This window comes from Tachysurus fulvidraco, chromosome 21 (assembly GCF_022655615.1).
Source record: "Tachysurus fulvidraco isolate hzauxx_2018 chromosome 21, HZAU_PFXX_2.0, whole genome shotgun sequence".
Taxonomy (NCBI): Eukaryota; Metazoa; Chordata; class Actinopteri; order Siluriformes; family Bagridae; genus Tachysurus; species Tachysurus fulvidraco.
This window is the reverse complement of record NC_062538.1, coordinates 15,968,471-15,991,285: the sequence shown is the minus strand read 5'-3', so window position 1 is coordinate 15,991,285 and position 22,815 is coordinate 15,968,471. Positions and strand designations below refer to the sequence as shown.

The window sequence follows — 22,815 nt, the reverse complement described above, 5'->3', positions numbered from 1 at the left end:
AATTCAAGCCAGATATCTACAAAATTAGAGAGGAAAGACCTACTTTTATTTATTCTTATGAAATGTTTTCAAGAAGCTTACAAATGAGAAATGAGAATGACAGTAGTTTTAAACTAAACCGAAACATCATCAGGGGTCTCCATAACATATTTGTATATCAGCTGTAATACACAGAACTGGCTGAGTGTGAAGACTATCAAAGAACTGCATTTACAGGTGTCAATGATTTTTAGTCAAGTTAAAATCTGTCCTCAGCTGAAGCATAGACAAAATATAAGATTGACACATGGTCTATGATTTGAAGAGACACTTAGAGCTATGCAAAGTCACTCTAATGTAGTCAGATTTTATATTAATTAAATCCCTACTGTGCTGATGTGATGACATTCTTATCAAAGTTGGATTTAAATTCAAGATTAGGACTTTAATTCTAAAACAATTCACTGGGTTTGCACTGTCAGCTCTCTAAGCTAATGGTAGCAATTCACTGATAATTATTCCAACAATAAATGAAAAGATCTGAAACAAAACCCACACAGGTTTATACCCAGATGTCTCTGCTTACCGTGAACAAAAAGTCCTAAAAGTGACAACACGTGCAATTTCATGTTTCTGACAAAAAGTAACATCCTATAAATTCTTTATTTTTGTATAAACTTAATGACACAAATGCCTTTTTTCCCCCTCAAACATCCCAGTGAGACAAGAACACTGAAATATAGAAAAAACATGAACAAGTATACACTCACTGTCCACTTATAAGGAACACCTGTAGATAGCATGAAATCATCCAATCATGTAGCAGCAGAGCAGGACAAGAGGTCAGGATTTATGTTCACATCAAACATCAGAATGGGGAAAAATGAGTCTTTCTTAAGACTCCGTGACTTACAAATCCGTGACTAGCCATGGCATGGTATTTAGTGCCAGATGGGCTGGTTTGAGTATTTCAGAAACTCCTGACAATGTGCAGGTGTAAAGGTGCTCCTAAAAAAGTGGACAGTGAGTGTATTTAAACATACATAAACAAATTATAGTAAACTATACTATAGTATAGTACTATACTATAAACTATAGCCCGTGAAATAATAATAATAATAATAATAAAAAAGAGTACAATTAAAGAAAGCTTCCCAAAAATGGTACACGTCAGTCAAAAACACTCATTCTCATTCATCCTGGTTAAGGATGTGGTTGATACTTTGACAAAACACTGGGTGTATAACAAATAATAAATCAATACATATAATGTGACCTGGTTTTAAACTGGGTAAACGCTGTTAAATGGTCCCCATTAGCATTGAACTGTTTCAGAGCTGATGTCATTAATTTGCCTCGACATAGATCTTGATCGGAAAATTGGGCCCACAAGCTGACTAATAAAGAAACCGTACACATTTAACAGATTAAAGTTAAAGTGCCTATAATTTGTTAAATTGAGTCAGATCAGTCAGAAATCAAGCCTATAAAACTAGGCCTCTGGATGCCATGTTAGATTATTTGAGCTTTAAAACTAACTGGAGCACCTTAAATAATTCAACCAAAGCTTTAGATGAGCAACTTTAATGATTACAAATGTATCTTCCATCTAATCTGTATGGTTCAGAAAGAGATAGCAACTTGGTACAGCTAGGCTTTGGCACAAAAACAAAAAAAGGATGAAAAAACATGAGTCTTTCTTAAGACTGAATGAAATGGTCTACAATGTAGATGATGGCGACTCATTTGTGCATGTGGGTCTAGCGTTGGACATGCCGTACGAAAGCCTGGACAAGCTGTATGAATGGTTCCTGGACCTCTTGCGTGACCTTTAAACCAGGGGTTGTGGGTTTGGTCTGAGGGGAAGGCAGAAGTCCGCTGGCAGGGGATGAAGGTGAGCCTCGTCGGAAAAACCTGTACAATGTTGATAACAGTGTGCTCTGGGAACACAAGAAGGAGAAGAAAAAGAATATAAATAACACAGAATCAAGAATATTTTTCCCTTAGTGGAAAGTCTGACACCTCTGTGTGATGGCTCGGGTTAAAACTGGCGAATAGAAACTTAGAATAGAGACTTAGATGTAGGCTCACCAGTTCAGAGCTGAGCTCCTGTTTAACTCTCTGTTTGTCTCGAGGCAGAACAGTCGGATCTTTTAAACACCGCATGGCCTGTGAGATCAACACGTAGAAACAGTTCTCCATGGAAAACATCAACAAGGACCTAAAGAAAGCAAGCAAGAGTTAAAATCATAATGGACAAATCTGCCAAACTAAAGGGGAAAAAAAAAACCTGTGTGAAATAAATGATTTTAATGGGACCTAGTTTTAGACTCCAAAAGTATAAAAAAATTTTCATCCCAGTAGCAAAGGACAGTAATAATTTCAAATAAAATTTAAAGTTAACTGCTCTAATGGAAGAGGAGGCGCAGTTCTCTTTATAAAGTTTCTCTTTTTTTTTTTTTTAGTTCTCTGGCTTAAAGGTGGGGTCTCAGTTGTTTGAAAGCCAATGTTGACATTTGAAATCACCAAAACAAACACGCCCCTAACCCAAATGGGTCCCACCCCTGTTTTGATAGCTCCGCCCAACACATACACCAGACAACCATTATGCCGGAACCTGCTGGGGCATTTATGCCAGAACCTGCTGTTCATTAATTTATCATCAATAAATGAACTCAATGAGTAATACTATGTAATACAAATGTGTTTTTGTAGTACTGTGTGTTGTATTGTGAAGGTTTTAGCTCCGTTTCACGCGGAAGACGTTCAGTTCTCTCCAGCGCTGGAAAGCTGATCCTATATTAACACGGGTCCTACTTCTTGCCTTATCATAAGCCTTTCTTCGCTTGCTTTCTTTGTTTTTATCCACCATGTCAATGTTAAAACCGCTTTCTGCTAATGTCACACATGCGCACTGAACACCCCTTTCTGCTCATTGGCTACACGTTAGTTTTGTTTTTTGTTTTGTTTGGCGGCCCGGGGCAGTTTTCTGAAGCATTTCACAAACGGAGTCCCCACCTTTAATGTTTCAGCATGACGTTTCAGACTTATTTTTGCTTTTGTTGCCTAGATTTATTGTTAAAAGCGCGATACAAAATCAAATGAAATCGTTAATAGCTGTAAACTATGAAAAAGAAAACCCTCCATCTGATTATGTATTGTTTTATGTATGTAATAGTTTAAACATCCCCTTGAAGTAACAGCACCGTGCAAAGGTTATGTTCAATTCTTACTTCATTGCTTGAGTTTCCTCAGATGACACCACTGGCTCCTTCTTTTTCTCTATCTGAGGGTCAAAAAATATACACAGGTTTGAAATATAGGTTGTACATGAATCATAAATAAACTAGCAATAAACAATACACAGCAATTTTGAAAAAAAAAAATCGCATTACTTTTATTATATTACAACAATGTAGTAATGTCAAAAGAATACTTATATATATAATCTATAACATTTTTGTGGCTTGACTTTGCTGAACATTTTAATGTTAATGCTTTACCAGATAGACTTTAAGCAGTAATCATGCTGATTTGAATACACTACCTCTCCCAGCATGCTCAGCGCCACATTGATGGTAGCCAGCAGAGTCCCAAACGACGGAGCGACGTCTGAATCAAAGGCGGGTGTCGTAAAACTTAGAACAAACAGAGTCCTGTACTCCGCAAGGTCCATAGTCTAACAGAGACAGAGACATGCTTTAATTCTGTGCACCATTCTGTGTAACCTCTAGTGACTGTTGTGTGTGAAAATACAAGGAGATCAACGGTTACTGAAAAACTCAAAGCCACCCTGTCTGGCATCAACCACCATGCATTGGTCAAAGCCACTGGGGCAACATTTTTTCTCTGTTCTGATGGTATACTGTACATAGTGTTGCCGCCATACGATTAGAAGATTGCATGAATGTGGGTGTATACGTGGTGTTCGCACATCCTAAGCCACTCAGAAAACTCAATTCATTTCCATTAATTACTGCATGTACCTGATCTAGAAGGATTTGGCAGCAGTCTGGTGTAAAGTGCTGTAATGTGGCCAAAGTTTTGCTGAGAATCTTCAGCAGGCTGCACTGCACCGCCTGCAGGGCTTTGGACTCCATCTCATCTCGCTCGCCGACTGACGGCTGCTCTTTAGTAACGGACTGTAGAGCTTGCTGTGGACGTGACCTCTGAGGTAGAGCTTCCCCGTTTTTTGCCTGTGAGGAAAACATAATGCTAAGAAAATAAAAATAACACTGGTTTAACAATTGGGCATGTTTATTGAATTGCAAGAGTCTCACCTGGAGGTAGTGGTGTAACATTTTCTTGCTGTGCAAAAGATATGTACATGTCTGACACAGGTAACAGAGATTCACCTGCAAAAAAACAAAAAAACAAAAAACAACACGGTACAAGGTTGGCTGTTACACAAAAATTATAAACGTGTATTTTAATGTGTATACTTGGGGTTGCATAGACTACTTGTCTATTGTATTCGATAGTCAGTGCCGTAAGTTTACTAACTGGTGCGGTGGAAAAAATAGTGAGGCATATGTTACTGTGTTAGTTTGAAAATATTCAACTCCACAAGTTCAACAGCACTCAAGATTTTCTTTATTTTAATTAATGTGTATATACCTGCACATCTCTAAGCAGCTGTGGGAGATGGAAGTGCCACTCTTTACAGAAGCTGGACAGTTGCAGAAGGAAACCCACTGTGTGATCGGCTTCATCCAAACACGCTAGAGACTGTACTGTACGAACTGCACTGAGGCACTGAAACACACACACACACACACACACACACACACACACACACACACACAAACCCATTAACCTCTTCACAACATTCATTGAGAGACTACTTCGGTCTCAGCCCCAATAAAATGCACCTCACGATGAAGAGCCAGAATACATCTCAAACTGTTTGAGGCAAATGTTTGCTAACAAGTAGACTAGATGCTGAACTTCGAATTACATTAAGTTAATCAAAATAACACAATGTGTGTGTTGTTATAGGAAAATAATTAGCAACAAGCTGGTGTCTTTGTGTCACCCACCATTCTGAGCTTTATTTAGCCCAAAGCAATTTGTCAGCAGTTATAATAAAAAAAATGTAATTCAAGTGCACAAAGTTTGCACAATCTTTTTTGTTATACTACTGAAATGCACAAAGATAGAAAGATGTTTCTGATCAAAGGTCTACACACTCATCCACATGGACTCACCTGCAATATGCGCTCTTGGTGAACTCCGACAAAGTCGAGTGCCTCGTTGATGAAGTTGTATCGCAGGGTCTTGAGTAGACTCTCCATCAGAGACAGACAGATCCGATACACACCGAGCCAGGATGGGGCATCGACAGGCTTACGGGAGAACGCCTTTAAAGCAAGGGAACAGAGCAACAGAAACCTGCATTTCAGTACTGCTTTCAACAACCTGTTTCTTTTAAATGAAAGATAAGTGACCGACTAAAAGAAAAATCAACAAAAACTGTAAATTCAGGGTAAGGATTTGGGCCACAATCTGCCAGAACAACCACCAATGTGTCTTGCCGTAGATGCTACAAGTCTCTCATATCATTCTCAACTCCTCCTTAGTCATTTATTTAGGTGTTTCCTTTAAATTGTTACAATTTAGAACATGGATTCATTGGCTTTTGTATACGGTAACAAAAGCAGTTTGAGAGAATCGAAAATTATATAGATTTTGGAAATACTAATAGATTTTTTTAAATAGTCAATCCATCACCATGATGAACTCAAAGTTTGCATAAGGGTTGCTAAAGAAGTGAAACGGCTATTAAGACATTGACGGGGGAAACAGGACAGGAAGTGAAATGGGTACCTGTGTGGCTCCATTAGCTGGGCCTTCATACACACTGAGAAGAGGAAGACAGATGCTCTGAATCACACCGGCACCTGCTACTGCTGCTGCCCCCTACAGAACCAGAGCACAACCCCAAACAATTAGTGACGCTTTATCACTTTGGGAAAGTAATAAAATTCCACTCATGAAATTGATCTAAAAGTACATTGACTGAAAAAAAATACTTCATTTCTGTCTTGAAATGTGGTGCGTGTAGGCGTACCTGCGAGGTTCTAGCTAGTGTAAGCAGCAAGTGGAGAGCTGCCTCGGTGAAGTAGAGGTTGTGTTTTGAGCGCAGACTGAGCTCAAGGGCACTGAGAACTGAGGGCAGTACAGGCAGCTTCCTCATAACCTGCAGCCACTGCTCACCATCCTCATCAGCCCTGCACAGCTCTTTAGACAGGTGCAGAGCTAACACACACACCTTATACAGCAAAAAAAAAAAAAACCCCCAGAAAGATTTAAAATTCAACTAATTCAGAATTTAGCAAATGATTGACAGAAGCTGGCTAGCCAAAGAGGCAGCCACATACAGAGATACACAAACACTAACAAACAAACTCATTCCCAATTACGAACACACTCACCGAGTCTCGCTGGTCTTTCTGGACACCGTGTGGTGCATCGGTCTCCATGCTATCCTCCTGAATGTCACCTTTTTGGATCATGTGACGTGTGTTGTCAATTAAAGCCATAGCCTCATCATGGACAGTCTCACATACGCACAGTAACAGCTGAGGCAGCTGGGTAATCTCTCCTCCTGTGCAACATAACCAAAAATCGATGAGCTATTACACATACACAAAGTTGCTCAGCCATGGCTGCGGTTATATTAAGTTTGTAAGTATGTCTATACTGGTTAAACTCAGGTAATAACTTTTCTGACTGTCTCTCTCTCTCCCTCTCTCTCCCCCTCTCTCTAAGACACAACCTCACCATTAAGGCCCTGAATGTGCAGTGCTGATATGAGAGCTGAGAAAAGCTTGGCTTTGGTTCTCTCCATCAATTGCTGATCAGCCTGAAGTACGCTCTCTAACATCAGAGAGAGAGGAGGAAGGAGAGCTGGAGCTGATACCAACACACTGAAAGAGAGAGAGAGAGAGAGAGAGAGAGAGAGAGAGAGAGAGAGAGAGAGAGAGAGAGAGAGAGAGAGAGAGAGAGAGAGAGTGTGTAAAGCAAGAACTGAAAACTTTAGTATAGTACGTTTAAGCATAGTAATCTCATCATGCTCAACATCATCTGCTCTATAAAATCCAGTTGCAAACACAGACCTTTTCCATTGTTTGAGGATGATAAGCAGCAAGGTAGCCATCATGGAGCCTAAACGCAGACATGCTACAGACTGGGGCATCAGTAACTGTGACCGAGAGACACACATTAGTATGGGGCAGCAGTTGATAACTCATAGTGATGACATTTTCTGCATAAAATTAATTAAAAATAAAATAAAATAAAAAACATGTTGCTTACCAATCCATTATTAGTGAGAACGTTTGGTGATGTGTAAGTGCATGTATATGAGATGCATTCAAAAAAAATCAGTAGACTCACTGTTGCTTTAGTTCCTTCCAGGACATCCATGAAGAGCTTCAGCTTCACAGAGTCTTCCTTAAGGTGCATTACATCAGACTGTACATGCAAACAGAAACACACTTAAGATATGATGGAAAATAACGTATATTACTTACGTAACATAGTATATTACTGTGCTGTTATTAAATACATTTTAGCAAATCTTTATGTACACTATACAGCCAAAGATTTGTACGATATAAAGCAGTACCATATAGGTGTGTATTGGTATACTAATGTAACTGATGTTGAGTACAGCACACCCATGTGGTTGATGAGAGATTAGAAGCGAGCATGAGCATGTTATACTCAGAGAGGTGACTATGCGTGGGTACGATTGTAGTGCACTGAGATTAGGAGCGCAAATATACTGCATTTTCCTGTCGGGTAATTTGGATTTAATCTACACTTGAGTGTGTTGCACCCACATGGCTAGTGGAGAGTATGAGCAGTGTCCTCCAAGCTGAGATAAGCATCTGAGTCTCAGGTAGTGACCTCATTCCTCCTTCTTCATTCTCACAGGCCACACACACCAGCCTCCGGACATATTGGGACCAAAATTCATAACGGCGCTGTGAGCTGAGGCGCTGCAGTGCAGCTTTCAGAGAGTCCTCCAGCTGACCGCTGCAACACATACACAGACACGCATTAATTATTTAATTAATAAACAAATAATCCTCACACATAGATCACAAGGGTAGGTGTAAATATGTGTGTGTTGGGGGGAAAAAAACACATTTACATTTGCAACATTTACGCCCTTATCCAGAGCAACTTACATATTATCTCATTTTATACAACTGAGCAATTGAGGGTTAAGGGCCTTGCTCAGGGTCCCAGCAGTGGCAGCTTGGTGGACACAGGAATCAAACTCACAACATTCCGATTGATAGCCCAACACCTTAACCACTAGGCAACCACATCACATGCTCAATGTGTGCAGAAATATGACATAAAATTATGCCTAATACGTTTTTCTTATGCATTTACTGTGAAAGTGTGTTTTGGTCATACCTGACAACATAGTAGATCTCCAGGCCTATGATCTTCATTACAAAGGCACATGACTCCAAAACACATGGCTAAACAAAAAAGTAGCAAAATGAGTGGAAAACTACATAAGCAGCAATTAAAAGATGTATTTTAGATCGTTATATTGTTATGAAAGTACATGATTGTTTAAAGCAAGGTTCCTAACCTTAAACACGCAGTGCAGACTGATTTGATAAACATAATCCAATTGGTTCAATATACTAGGATCTTTATTCAAATATGAAGAATTTTATTTCTTCTTTTTCCTTGTTTTAATTTTTTTGAATTTCTTAAATTAGAATTGTCATTGGAGATGTTTTCCATAGGGTCACGAGGTTTTTTTTGTTTTTTTGTTGAAGTTATTGATTTAGTAAAGCGATCGGAAAAAAAAGCCGATAACAATCGTAACAGTTTTGATAATATTGTGTGGTGTGATTTCTCCTACTAGAATAAATAATAAATAATGTGAATGATACCATTATGGGCATCTAAGGTTACTGTTCCAAATATTTTTAAGATGCACATTTCATTTCACCTCTGTGGTCTCTGATGGTGAGGGAAGTGTCCCGAAAAGTGGTGCTGTCAGATTGTCCCAGAATTTCTTCCTGAGAACAAAAGACAAATATTAAGAAGAATTAGCATAAATATTTAAGACCAATTAGCCAAACCCCAATTCCAGTGCGATCCAATACTGAAAAATATGTGGTGTGTGTACCTGCTGCGTAGCACAGACAGTGCACTGTCTCTGCGGTCCTGCCACAGCGCATGTAGGAAAGCGAGCGCTGCCCGCTGCAGCAGAGGAGGACACCATGACTGGTTCTGCGTATCGGAGTCCAATAGCTCCAGAACCACAGACAAACAACTCCACTCACCCAGAGAGAACTCCTGATGGACAGACAATTATTCATATACCTAATAGGACACACTGCTTTTCCACAGACATAGAACCAGTACCTAATCTGGAACTCTTCAAAGCTTACATGCCACAAAATGCTAATTCATGGCCAGAAAATTAGATCAATACAGACTCGTAGCCTAGACCAGTGTAACCAGTGACATCAGATCTGAATCAATTTTCTAGTGTGTTCTCAAATCTAGAAGCCAGTTATTTTATTATTACATAGTGGTTTGGTGCTTAAAATTCACATTACGTAAAACAGCACTGAAAATACGCAGGGATATCTTGCTGATGTCAAGCACCGGTATTAGACGACTCCTGACCTTTGTCCCCTCACTGCCCTCCTTGGCTTCGAGGTTGAGGAAGAGCTCGATGAGACCCGGCTGCGTTTCCACAGCTACAGTGAGAAACTCCAAGATGGTGACTTTAACACGTAGGTCTACCGTTTTGCTTTGCATGTGTCGAAGGAACGCGTCCCTGATCGCTGCTGCATCACTGCCTAAACAAGCATACACCGACATGGGTGCAACCTGCATACATACACACAAAATCAATAAAATACATTGTGGTGTATTGTAAATGCAGATTGGTTCATTTCATCTTTCATCATTGAAAGATCAGCTCAGTGGTGTATCCCAGTAAAATGTGCATACAAAGATAAATAAGGGAAAAAATACAGTACAATACAAGCATAAAATATGCGTGTGTAAATACTGCATCATGACTTATAACCATTATTTAAAAATATTTTTACAGAGGCGAGTCTCTTTAGCAGCTGAACAGCGAGTCTCGGCAGAGCAGGATCGTGTTTGTGGTAAATGTACTTGGCCAGAACTGCTATTAGGTTGTTGCCATGACCACCTGTAACAAAAATATACAAAAGCAGATTTACATCAATGTGTTAGGAGTATTTATAAATAAATAAAAAAGGTTTCTTGTCAGGATTATGTCTTTAACTTTGCACTGAGGTTTTAGAACTGAAGTTAACTCATGAGTGTGTGTGTGATGTGTGTTTGCATGTTCTCACCATGCTGTGTAAGCGCCTGCTCCAGAGGAGAAACAGTATCTGAATGTGGTTTGAGTCGGATGACGTTGTTAGTAACAGAGAAGGCCAACTTCACTGTCTGAATCAACACCTGACCAGGACCGTCACAACTCCCACTGTCAGAGAGAGAGAGAGAGAGAGAGAGAGAGAGAGAGAGAGAGAGAGAGAGAGAGAGAGAGAGCAGAGAGAGAGATAGAGAGAGAGCACAGAGAGAGAGCACAGAGATAGAGAGAGAGAGAGAGCACAGAGAGAGTTAGAAAGCACAGAGACAGAGAGAGACAGGCAGACACAGAGAGAGCACAGAAAGAGAGAGAGAGAGAGAGCACAGAGAGAGTTAGAAAACACAGAGTCAGAGAGAGACAGACAGACACAGAGAGAGATATAGAGAGAGAGCACAGAGAGAGAGAGAGAGCACAGAGACAGACACAGAGAGAGAGGGAGAGAGAGATTAATAATTATTTCAGAAGATAAGTCCACCATTAACTCCAGTGTTTCTTGCTATGCATGATATACTTTTTTTTTAATAAACAGAAAAAAAGCTATTAATAAAAAACTGTGACATCTGACCATACTGTGATGGTCCTGTTTGGATCAATTACAAAATCTATGCAGTTCATTTACTGGTTGCAAAAATGATTCCAATTAAATAAAAATATACCTAAAATAAATACTGACAAGGAAAAAAAAAGTCTGCAAAAAAGTTCACCATATTTATAGATCAAATACAAAATCTGAACATCATATCAGCTGCTTCCAATGATTCCAACCAGTGTTATTTTGTAAATGCAATATAGACATCAAGGAATGCATGATCTCAGAAACATGGGCACAACTGATCAAGACAGACAGACAGACAGACAGACAGACAGACAGACAGACAGACACCCAGACAGAGACAAACAGGGGAAGACAGACAGACACACACACACCAAGACAGACAGGGGAAGACAGAGACACACACACCAAGACACACACACACAAACACACAGACAGGGGCAGACAGAGACAAACAAACACACACAATGCAAGACATGCAGCCCCACCTGCTGGGCTGAGCTGCTAGCACTGTGTTGATGGTGTCCACTCCCACACCCATGATGTTCACCACAGCCTGGCCTGCTTCAGTGTTTGCCAGACTGTAGATACATAAAGACTGCAGGCTGGGAGTGCTGCAGGGTTCAGAGGTCATCAAAGGCACACAGTGAGTCTCACATTTAACAAATGCATAATACAAAACAACACAGATCAATGGAATAGGTATTAGGAAATGTAATAATCAAAGATAGGGGATACACAAACTATTAGGCATTGCACTTATGGAAGCTTAATCTCAAATATGGAATGACAATTAGGAGCAGATTTGTGTGTGTGTGTGTGTGTGTGTGTGTGTGTGTGTGAGTGTGTGTGTGAGTGTGTGTAAAACTAGCAATTATCAACGCAATCATGGGTTGCCATACCTTCCCTGTGACTCCCCCTCAGGACATAGATTAAGTATTGCATGGACAAGCTCTAGAATCAAACAACCTGGAGAGAGAATATGGACAAGACAAAATATACAATAAAAAAAAGCAACATGCAACATGCAGTCCCCTCCTTTCATGCCATCCAGTTTCTTAAATTTACACACCACTATTAATGTATGCTTACATTTACACTCTGTTATTGCTAAAGCTAAAGTGTGTGAGGTAGTTCTAGACTCATCCAAATAAATAAATAAACAAACAAATAGTGTTCACGTAGATCAACGCTCTACAAAATTTTAACACACGTGAAAAAATGTTAGAGGATGAATTAAAAAGTCAGAAATGTGTGTGTGTGTTTTAGGAAAATTATTTATGGGACAGGTTCGTAGATCATAGGTGCGTGGATGTCTCACCAATCTTCTCCCGGACACTGTGTGTATTATAGCGCCACTTGTGGTAAGTAGGCAGCATCTCCTTTAGAACAAGAAGCACACAGGGAATGAGGCCTCTGCTCTGAGTACTGCCCACCTGACCCTGCACACACACACACACACACACGCACACACATTATGTACACCACTTGGTCTTGATTTAGCAGTGTAGTCGTATAGTTTAACAACTGCAAGGACTGTATGACAGTTCTGTTTATGTGACTGTGCGCGTTACCTTCACGAGTGTGGTCACCAGTCTCAAAAACGCAATGGTCACTGCATAGTCTCCTCGTGGCTGCTCGATCAGCACCAGCAGGTTACCGTAGTTACCTGCCTTCATGCCTTCAGCACTGTCAGAACAAGAAGAGAGAGAAAGGACTGTCATGACAAGAACAGACTGCAGATGCATCAGTCTCCGTAATTATAAAAACAATCCCTAATCCCTAATTAACATCCTGTGAATTAAAGATGTGAAATTTTAAAAACATGGTGGTATTGGTATACTAATGTGACATGACATGTGACAGGAAAAAGCAGCCAGGCCAGCGGTTTTAGCAATCTAGCAATAAAATAATAGGATGCGAGTATCTCCACAACACATATTTTTTATAGCACTGGATGCATGTGAATGGATCCAGTGTTTACCTGATGGTCTGTGCCATGTTGGTTAGGGGCGTTGATGCAAAGGGCAAGAAGCCAGTGTGCTGCAGACTGGACCAAACCTACACAAGTAGAGAAGCATTACAAAAAAACCTTGCTTTTTAATCAACATGAACATTGCTATCATTAATACATTAATCCCTTAATACTCCCACCTTCCCAGGTTGCCGTGCAGCGAGCACGATGAGGCAGTTGACGCAGGAAGCGATGACATCCACCGGTGGGTTTATTACAGAAGTCAACCTGAGGAATGATCGATAATAATTCAATTATCTACAAATCCTACGACATATAAATACAGACACTTGAAAAAAGATTTTTCTGTTTAAAGATAAGTGAGTGGTTTACAGACTCGGGGGGAAAAAATGGTGTGTGCATTTACCTCTGTAGCAGCATGTAGATGCGTGAAGTGAGAGGCAGCAAGCAGTCAGACACGGTCCAGTCAGTGCTGATGATCTTATGCACCAGGTCCAAAATCGGCTTCACTCGCTCACAGTGCGCCAACACATCTAGAAACACACACGTTTTAAGTACCTCGTTTGAATACTAATATTCAAATCGTATACCCAGGTAAAGTTTTTTGTGACTGTTGAGACCATAAATGCTTCATTGTGCTGCAGCTTATTTCAAAACTTTCAATGTAACTTGGATCTTCTTTGCTTTTTTGTCTAAAACTACTTGAATTGGTAAAAAGGATTCTTCTTTTAAACTCCTCCGAATGAAGGCGCACGTGGAATTACATTCTATGATAAGATGAATTGAATGAATACGTCACACGACTGTCATTTGGGACGCGGCTATAGAAAGAGAGACAGAGATGGAGTCGTTCATCCAAAATAAAACTCATCGTGATGAAATGTGTTTTGTAAAGACAAGTTGTGTTACACGACGAGTCTGACGTGTGTAAACACTCGGTGTATCTTTATTTACCAGCAGTAGAAACAACATGCAGCAGCATCTCAATCTCGCAGGTGAAGAGGGTCCACGAAGAATAAGAATAATCCCAGCGCACCGTGTAGCCATCCTCGCTCACCGAAACTTGGCCGTAACACCCCTGCGGCATGCGCAAGTTGGTCTGTCCTGTACCTGTGACGGAGAGAAAGGGAAAAGTAAATAAATACAATCAGATAAACAGACAGAAATGCAGACACACTAGTCAGGTTTACCATCTACCTGTTTTCATGTGAACTGAAATCTGTGCGTACATCACGTGTTGTGCTTGTTACTAATAAATAGTAACTAGTTACAGTTACGTCATTCAAAAAGTAACTCAATTACTTTGTTGATCACTTAAACCAAAAAGTAACGCGTTACTGTTAAAAGTTACTTTTTAGTTACTTTTCCAAAAAACGTTCTTTAATGTTCCCATTAATGATTAGGACCTTCGAACCAGAAAGACACAACTTACATTTGACTTAAAGGTTTTTGTCTTTATGCTCAACTAAAGTGAAATAATGAGCATATTTCCACTTTGAGAAACTCGTCTTGCTCTCACCTTGACTCCGTTTATACTTGAATAAACGGAAATGCCCACAGTGCGGCGTCTTCGTGTTTACTGGGGTTGGCATCCACCAATCGTATAATGCGTCGCTGCTATGAACACATTAGGCTGCAGGCTACACTTCAGCCAAAATGAATTCATTTAAAAAAGTAATGGACAACCGCACCATATGGTAACGGTAACAGAGTTACTTTATTTAAAAAGTAATGCATTAGGGTATTAGTTACTGTCAAAAGTAACTTCATTACAGTAACCAATACTGCCCAACACTGTACATCACACATAAAACAATGACAGAATCAAAAATAATGAAGAAAAAGATTTTCAACTCAATGTAGAAATTGTGTGTAGAGCGGAGCTCCAAAGCAAAAAAATTAACCAAAACCTCAAATAAAGAAAAGATCAACTGCATGGTTATTACACTTTCCCTTTTCCTAATCCTAAGTATCTTTGCTGCAGTTGTTTAGCTGATATAGTTGTTTTTGTAATTATTGTAATTTCTTGTTTCTTTTATTATTAACCTTCTAGTAGTAGAGGTTGTCTAGAATAATCATAAACTTACATATTGCCTCTTTAAACCTGAAAGCATTGACAGAATATGAAAGATAGAAAAACAAACTATCGCACACTCCGGCATGCTCACTGACCCAGTGGATAAAGTAGTTTAGGTGTCTGTCTCCTCCATAGCGTCTCGTCCTCTCTGGACAGCACGTCGCTGGGTTTGTGTTTGTACACCTCCGTATAGAAGGACATTTTATCCAGAAACATGTACACCTGAGTAAGAGAGTCTAATATTAGTCATGAGTAACATCTAGTGATAATATTGAGTAATATCTGCGTGTGGGTATTAAGATAGTTCGGCATGTAACATGAGTGTGTGCGTGCTGTGTGCGTGCCGCACATACACGTACCCTCTTGGCGGTAAATTTCTCAGACAGCAGTGCTGTGAGTATCTGCAATAATGGTCCAATCTTATAAGGGAAAACACCCACTGCTGAGTCCAGTATCATCTCCAAACCCACATTAGGTTTCTACAAACAAGAATGAAAGGTCAAAGGCCAGACAAAGCTAGAAAGTCATTTGAGTTTCTTAGTCGTATTTGATACTCACCGACTCCCAGAAGAGCTCGGCTAGACTCGGGGCAGCGAGAACCTCGCAGGCAACGTTGATCAGGTGCTGGAAAATAAGTGAACGTGAAAAGAGAACAGAGGTGAACAGAAAAAGATTTCATTAGAAAATTAAGGCTGTTCAAAAAGTCTTTGTAAAAGTTCTCTTTTTTCCCCACAATATTAGTTAAATTAAACAAGCAGTCACATCCTGGGATGAGTGGAAAAAAAAACATACTAGCAAGCATCTAATAGGAGTTTTTACATGCAATGTAAGGACATCACGCCTCATATCTAAAATGTGTGTCAATGACCTGCTGACTCATCTATTAGCCAGCACAATGTGTTGCTCCAGAAACATTTGAAGAAAAGTTAATTATCTGGCTACACAGAATTGTCCTCTTACTAGTAATTAGGATTTTGTACCTTATGATTTGGCCATGCTTGTGCAGTTTAACTCACTGCCTTGCAAGGATTTTGTGAAAAACTAGGTGGAGTCTTTAAGGTGTAGGAGATGGTATGTTAGGTGTAACTAAAAGCAAGAGTGTTTTGTATGAATGGAAACAATAGAGTGGCACAATGTCTCACTCATGTCCTGTATGAGTTTGGAACGACAAAAAGAGCCTCTGTCTCTTTATTACAGTGAAAAACTGCCACTAAGGCACTCTTTCCTCATTAATCATCATTTCCTTGTTTTAAGCTTTTATTCACTTCATTTGCTTTTATGGAGTTTTGTGGGTGTTGATAAATGCAAATCGGCTGTGCTGCGAACTTGCATTTAGAAAGGATTGGCACTGATCAACATGAACATAGGTGTGTGTTACTAACCTGGCCTCAAATTTTAGTTTGATGTAGCTTACAAACTCCGCTAAGAGATAAAAAGATAAATAAGGCCGGTTGAAGGTAAACAGAAATGTCTTCGAAAGTAATGTGTACCTGCTGACTGCCCAGCGTGTCCTCTTCAAACGAAGTGACCACAAAGGAGAGGAGACCGTAGATGCACATCCGTGCAGTGCTGGCAGTGCACTAGAGCATTTAAAAAAAAAGAAAGAAAAAAAAAAAAAAAAAAAAAAAAAGTAAAAAAGAGAGATAGAGAATGATGGAAACAAAATTAGAAATGTTATCGTTAACATTTAATATAAAATAGTCATATGCATAGGTCAAACGGCAATAGAATAACTTATAGTAATGAAGTTATTTCATTTGTTCTGCCTGATCAACATGCGATTCCTACATTATTCCCCATGCTGCCGAGCGCCTCCAACATGTCTGTGAGATACTGAAACACCCCGAGCTGTAATGTTGTGTGGCTGAGGCGTTTGATGATAGGTCCAGCTTCAACTGGTTGCAGTGTGTGTCTCAGAAGAACCCAGGCTAGAAGAACCGGGCCGTGGTGAGGGATATCCCCAAACGTCAGCAACGACTGATCCATATCCTGTAAAAAAGAGAGTCTGATGGTCCGAATGTTTTTTTTAGGCAGGTACAGCTATTGTAGAAACTAATTACATATGTGTAGTAGTTTAAAAGGAGAATCCAGTTGAATATTAATAAAAAAAATAATAAAAAAAAAACACTGCAAACTGAAGGGTGTTTTGCCAATACAAAAGGAGGGACTGAACAAACAACTGACACTAGACACTCCTACAAAAAAATCTTTAAACTTGTCTTTAGAGAAATCACCATCATGTCAACTATAAAATGCTTTCCTTTGTTTAATAATAGCACATTTAAATCAATTTACTTCTAGGCTTTACATAATGCAAAACTGTGTTATCAGATATATGATGCATTAGAATTGAACACAAATATAAACCAGTGATTTGATTATTGCTGGCACGTCAGAGAAAAAGCTGTCAAGCTTATTTGATCCACTGGCAACTTAAACAGTGTAGAAATGTGCTTATGTCATGTCATAAAATGCAAGTATAAACATAATTCATATAGCAATATACAAATCCAAGAATAAACATAACACGCAGATGTATAACTACAGTGATTAATCATGGTGGGATTGTTCTCAGTATGACCTTGTTGCTGTCATGTGTACTGAAGAGTTGGTGCTGTTCTGTTCGGTCTTCCAGGGCACATTTATGCAGGAAATCGATGTCCATTCCCTCAACAAGGATCAGACAGCTGAAATATCTATATAAACAAAGTAGAATCAGGCACAGGCAGCGAGTAGAGAACTTTGACGTTTTTTTTAAACAACCGTAACACTACTACTGTTTTCAGATAAGGAGAAAAAGAATTGATACATTAATAGATTTTTTAATAATAAATTAATTGTATAAATGGTATTAATACTAATTTTGAAGATCTTTTACACCATATGTTCCTCATAACATACCAGCTACTATGCATGCTTGTTCTAATATCGATCCTATAAAGTCTATGTATTTATTTTTTTCTAACCCGATTCGGTCCACTAGTGCATCCATGTTCTTGTCCACAAGATGCCTGTTTGTTTGGCGTTGTCCGAAACCCTGCTCCTTAAAAAGCCGAGTAAAGGTTAAAAGGTCACTAGGGGGCATCTCGAAGTAGGCGTAGTAAAGGAATAGGACCTCCAACAGCAAAGCCTGCTCCCTCAGGCACTGGGAGAACCACAGAGACACCCGTCTCTCTGTCTACAAGTAGAACAAAAAAGAGAAAAAGCAAAAAAAAAGAGATTGAGCAAGCGCAGATGGCAGAGCTGAAGAAAAATTCTTGTCTTTTCACACGCACCTACTAATGACAAAAAAGAATAAGCCTTGAGGAACACCATAAGCGACCTGAAGAATGTGAACCTGAAGTATGCTAAATCTACTTTTCACTATTCTTCGTATAGTTTATAATATATCTATTAATTTATAATTCCTTTGATTAATTTTTACACATTTTCTGCCATGTTTGCGGGTTGAAGCTTCACAAAACAAGTCAACATACTACAATTTGGGACACGATCGTTCTAATCTTGGATGCTATTTATGATGGACAGTAAGCATATTTCTAGACAGAAATAAAAAAAGTTACAATTCACTACTTAACCAAACTAAATCTGGTATATTTTTTCAGCTATGCATATGTCCAGGTTCAATGTTTATATGGAAATTCAAGAGAGGGAGAGAGAGAAAAAGAGAGGGAGAGAGATACTTACCATGAGATTTCCATGGGTTTCCCATGTTGGAGCTTCTGCATTGAACAGAGCCTCGAACTGCTGTTGGTAATTTGACACAAGATCTTTCTCCAGCTTGTTCACACAGGTTGCATACTCAGCCTGACAAACGGCATGGATAAACAGGACAGAAAATCGAGATCACATATTGTATAAAGACACTCTATTTGCCATGTCAAATAATTTAACTTCATAGGGGCATTGCCAAATATCAAGTATTTAAATTCTTTTCTTATGAGAGACAAAAAAATTTAATGAAAATGAAATTTAAATTACTTTTTTTTTTTTTTTTAAATTGCACAGATTTTTTAAGGCTTAGAATTGTTATGATATTAATACTGACTTTATAAAATAATAAAAATAAACAAAAAAATACAAATAAATTAGTCCCTCAATGATTTCTGGAGTTTTATTGTGATTTTTTGCAGCCAAAACAGTTTCAAAAATTGTGACGCAATTTGCAGTGTTTTTTGTGCTTTTTATTTGCAGGAAAAAACTCCTACCTTGTACCATTCTAAATGTAATGTAATTAATTTCTATGACAGCTGTACTCATGTCTGATACATGTGCACAAAAGATGCCTTATGATAACACATGGCCCAAATCTGTGGATTTTTTTTTTTAAATTGCAAGGTCCTTTCCCAAAATTTTGCTTGATTGTGCGTAAATTTCTACAACTGTAAAATCCTGAAATCCTGGAGGGACTGTTTTATCTATTAACAGGAAAGATCTGCCATCAGGCGTTTTAAAACCTGGGCAACTGTGGGCAATTCTACATCTGGTCTATTTGTTTGCATGACTTGAGAACCAAGAAACAGAGAAATTTAATGCCAGGGAGTTCTTTACTTTATAGGGATGCCTCTCATCCTGGAAGTAGGTGAGGAGTAGGAGGATACAGCGCAAGAGACAAACTCTCTCGTCATAGTAGTAATCTACTATCTGAACACACACACACACACACACACACACACACACACACACACACACACACACACACACAGTAGTAATGTTATTTCAAGAGAAAAAAGTAGAGACATCATCTTTATATTATTTTTGATACATTATACATTACATTATGTTTGATACTACAGCTGAATACAGTCATGCTAATACTACTCTGAAAAGACTAAATTTAGACACACAGGCATAAAATGATCAATAGTAGAGAGGACTTAAAGAGGTACAGAAATGAAAAACTACAGATAAACATGGACAGAAAAAACACTGACATGAAAACAGACAAAGAAGCAGAAAGTAAAATAAATGCTAAGACACTTGGACAGAAAAGCATGGAATGGGGACAGGAAAACAATCAGAGAAATAAATGGAGTGTAAAGCAGACAGAGACATGGACAGAAAAACAGACAGAAAGTCAGACACACAGACAGGAAAACAGACAGAGACAACAGACAGACAGGCAGACGTTGAGACAGAAAAACAAACAGATGCATGTATGTGAAAACAGACAATTAGACAGAGAGACAGACAGATGAGTGTGACCTTGAGCAGTAAGGCCTGACTCTGTCTCTCATCTTGCAGAACGGTCTTCAGTGAGTTTCGGGTTCCTCTGTAGTCTTCCTGCAGGTAACACTGCAGAATCTGTACACTCTGCTGCTCATCCAGACCCTGACACACACACACACACACGCACACACACACTTCAAGTAAGAGATCATATATGGGTATGTAGTCTGCAGAAATAGAAATTAGGTTCAAGATGTATGCATGTATCGTGTGCGAGTTTTGATTGAGCGAAGAGTGACACGCTGATTACCAGAAGTTTGCTGATGCGAAGTCCGAATTCTTTTAGAGACTGAGGGACATCTTTATCTGCCTTCAACTTGTCTGCTGAGGAAGAGCTGCAAAGAAACATCCACCACATTCACACGACTGCAAATATTCACTACAATAATTTTGAAGATATCTATATTCTTTCAGAAGAAATTAAATGTATTCATTTAAATTAAATTAAATGGCTGCACATTTAATTCTTCAAAAAGAAGTTCATTGAATAAAAGCTAAATAAGCTTAGTTCAATTATGTTCCATATATTGGGACATATAACACAACTGGGCAAACAAATCCAGTCAGTTGTGGTCCAAATTGCATACTATACACTTACACTATGCACTGTAGCATTTAGTGGACAAATTGTAGACTTAGTAGTATTATATGAAAAGTAGCATTATATCAAATGGGACACTAACTTTTTTTTTGTTATTAACTGGAAGTAAAGCTAATTTCCCAGTCTACAGCAAATGACAACAAAGCCATATAATGCAACGCTTCTAGCTTTAGCAGAATGCGCTGAATTTGAAAAATAACTTGCAGTTTATTTACAAGACAATGTCTTCTTCACCAGAATGTCATCTGCCATTCTGAAACAATTCTCACTGGTAGTCTCACTCAACTACGTAAGAAAAACTGCAAGTGCAGAGCGCAACATCCCACACTTTCAATAAGTGCATCATCCAGGTACTTGATGTCCACTTTTTTTTTGTTGATATTTTAAGCATAAACAAAACCATGCACGCTATTTCTACTACAAAATCTCACAGAACAGTGTACGAGCTTTGGGATACACATCAAGTCTTTTACTACTCTGATATAATCTAAGAAAAATATGTAAATATGTTCTGAGGACAGCTTTACCTGGGAGGTTTGTAGTATGCCAGGCCCTGTAACAACCGCTCTCCATACCGTTCTAACTCGGATTCGATCTGGGACTGTTATAGAAAAAGGATAGTTAAACAAATAATAATTATGCTGCAATGTCAGTCACAGTTTGCTGATTTTTCTGCTCCAACACATCAGTTAAGACACTTTCACTGTCATCCACAGGCAATTAAATGTATGTAAGAAACCATAAGAAACCATTGTGTTTAAACACAAAAATGTAATAATAACGACACTCAGGGTGGATTTTTATGTTAATGCCCAGAAGACAAACCAGTAAAAAACCTGCTAAGAAGGTTAATATTAAGGAGATATTTACTAACCGGTTCACGCAGAGCTGATCTCCCCAGCAAGATGGTCCATAACTCCCTACTGCTTCTAAAGTGATGAGTTAAAAGCATCAATATTGGTGTTTCAACTGTAACTCATACATCTTCATAAGTCAATAAAACACTCATTAAGACTACACTGAAAGTTTTAAGCAGTGTTTAATCAACTTCTTTTAACTACTTATGTTCAGGAGGCATGAGGAGCTATAAGATTATACCTTTATTATAGAATTAAAAGTATTAACAGTATTTCAGATGCACCTTCTCATTTAGTCTCATTCACTTTAATGGAAATAAACGTGTGGTTAGTATTATACACAAACAATTTCAATTGGCGATATGAAACTTCCAGCCAGATCTCACTAGAAGGTATTAATAAGTCCCAGGTCGAATATTTACATGTTATATAAAGTTTTCCAGTAATAAATAATGATTCGTATTCAGTGCATTGCTACCTATGCAAAAGCTTCATTGTTAGCTTAGCTTTTACCGGCTCGATTCCAAACGCCTCACTACGGCCTAGATTCGCACACTTGGTAGCAAGTAAAATCGATTGACTCCACGCCCTACCTAGTGCCCTAGATGTCTAAAGTCGTCATTTGGCATACGGCCACCACGTTCCCTCCACATTGTGGACACTAATTTTCCAAACACAGCTCCGAGAAAGACGTTATGACATTTTCATAACTCGACAGAGTGCTTTTAGTAAAATTCAAAAGTCAAGAAACTGCACAAATAAAGTTTAAAACAGTACAGAGTTATATATACTAAAGTCTGTTTCCTTTCATTTACCGTATACAAAACTCCGAGTCCGCCATCTTCGCCCCAACCAAGTAACCAATCAGGAGCTAGCTATTCGGTTACGTCACATAGTCGATTCGATTTCCGGAGTTCCTGTAAAATTACATACATACATACATACATACATACATACATACATACATACATACATACATACATACATACATACATACATATCAATTTTAATTATTATTTTTTTTTTTTAATGTATGCTTTATAATAATTATAAAAACAACAACCATGACATCTGTAGTACCACGTGATCTAACTGTCAGGACACAATCCACACTCATACGTATTTATTTTCCACCCGTATTCTTACAA

At 38.7% G+C, this 22,815-nt stretch overlaps 1 protein-coding gene across 3 annotated transcripts; it reads right to left on the bottom strand.

Annotated features, from left to right (window-relative positions):
- Positions 1–623: 623 nt before the first annotated feature.
- nup188 (nucleoporin 188) lies at positions 624–22,584 on the bottom strand. Of its 3 annotated transcripts, none has more exons than XM_027132590.2 (43): positions 22,483–22,584; positions 21,685–21,739; positions 21,338–21,411; positions 20,460–20,544; positions 20,186–20,311; positions 19,532–19,624; positions 18,668–18,787; positions 17,947–18,158; positions 17,562–17,676; positions 16,769–16,969; positions 16,471–16,560; positions 15,539–15,604; positions 15,340–15,459; positions 15,076–15,202; positions 13,858–14,013; positions 13,310–13,436; positions 13,083–13,170; positions 12,913–12,989; positions 12,503–12,617; positions 12,250–12,370; positions 11,831–11,897; positions 11,417–11,542; positions 10,356–10,489; positions 10,083–10,189; positions 9,652–9,858; positions 9,146–9,315; positions 8,966–9,035; positions 8,413–8,480; positions 7,827–8,022; positions 7,378–7,455; positions 7,098–7,183; positions 6,763–6,908; positions 6,414–6,586; positions 6,050–6,250; positions 5,806–5,898; positions 5,187–5,339; positions 4,597–4,734; positions 4,260–4,334; positions 3,966–4,175; positions 3,527–3,658; positions 3,213–3,265; positions 2,071–2,200; positions 624–1,919 (listed from the first exon to the last, which is right to left on the bottom strand). In XM_027132590.2, the coding sequence occupies exons 1-43, from the start codon at positions 22,506–22,508 to the stop codon at positions 1,740–1,742; spliced, it is 5,187 nt and encodes a 1,728-aa protein (XP_026988391.1). In that variant the 5' UTR covers positions 22,509–22,584; the 3' UTR covers positions 624–1,739. The 3 variants fall into 3 exon arrangements, with proteins under 3 accessions (XP_026988391.1, XP_026988407.1, XP_026988398.1); XM_027132606.2 differs by lacking the exon at positions 22,483–22,584 and adding an exon at positions 22,261–22,398; XM_027132597.2 differs by lacking the exon at positions 22,483–22,584 and adding an exon at positions 22,146–22,210.
- Positions 22,585–22,815: the final 231 nt, after the last annotated feature.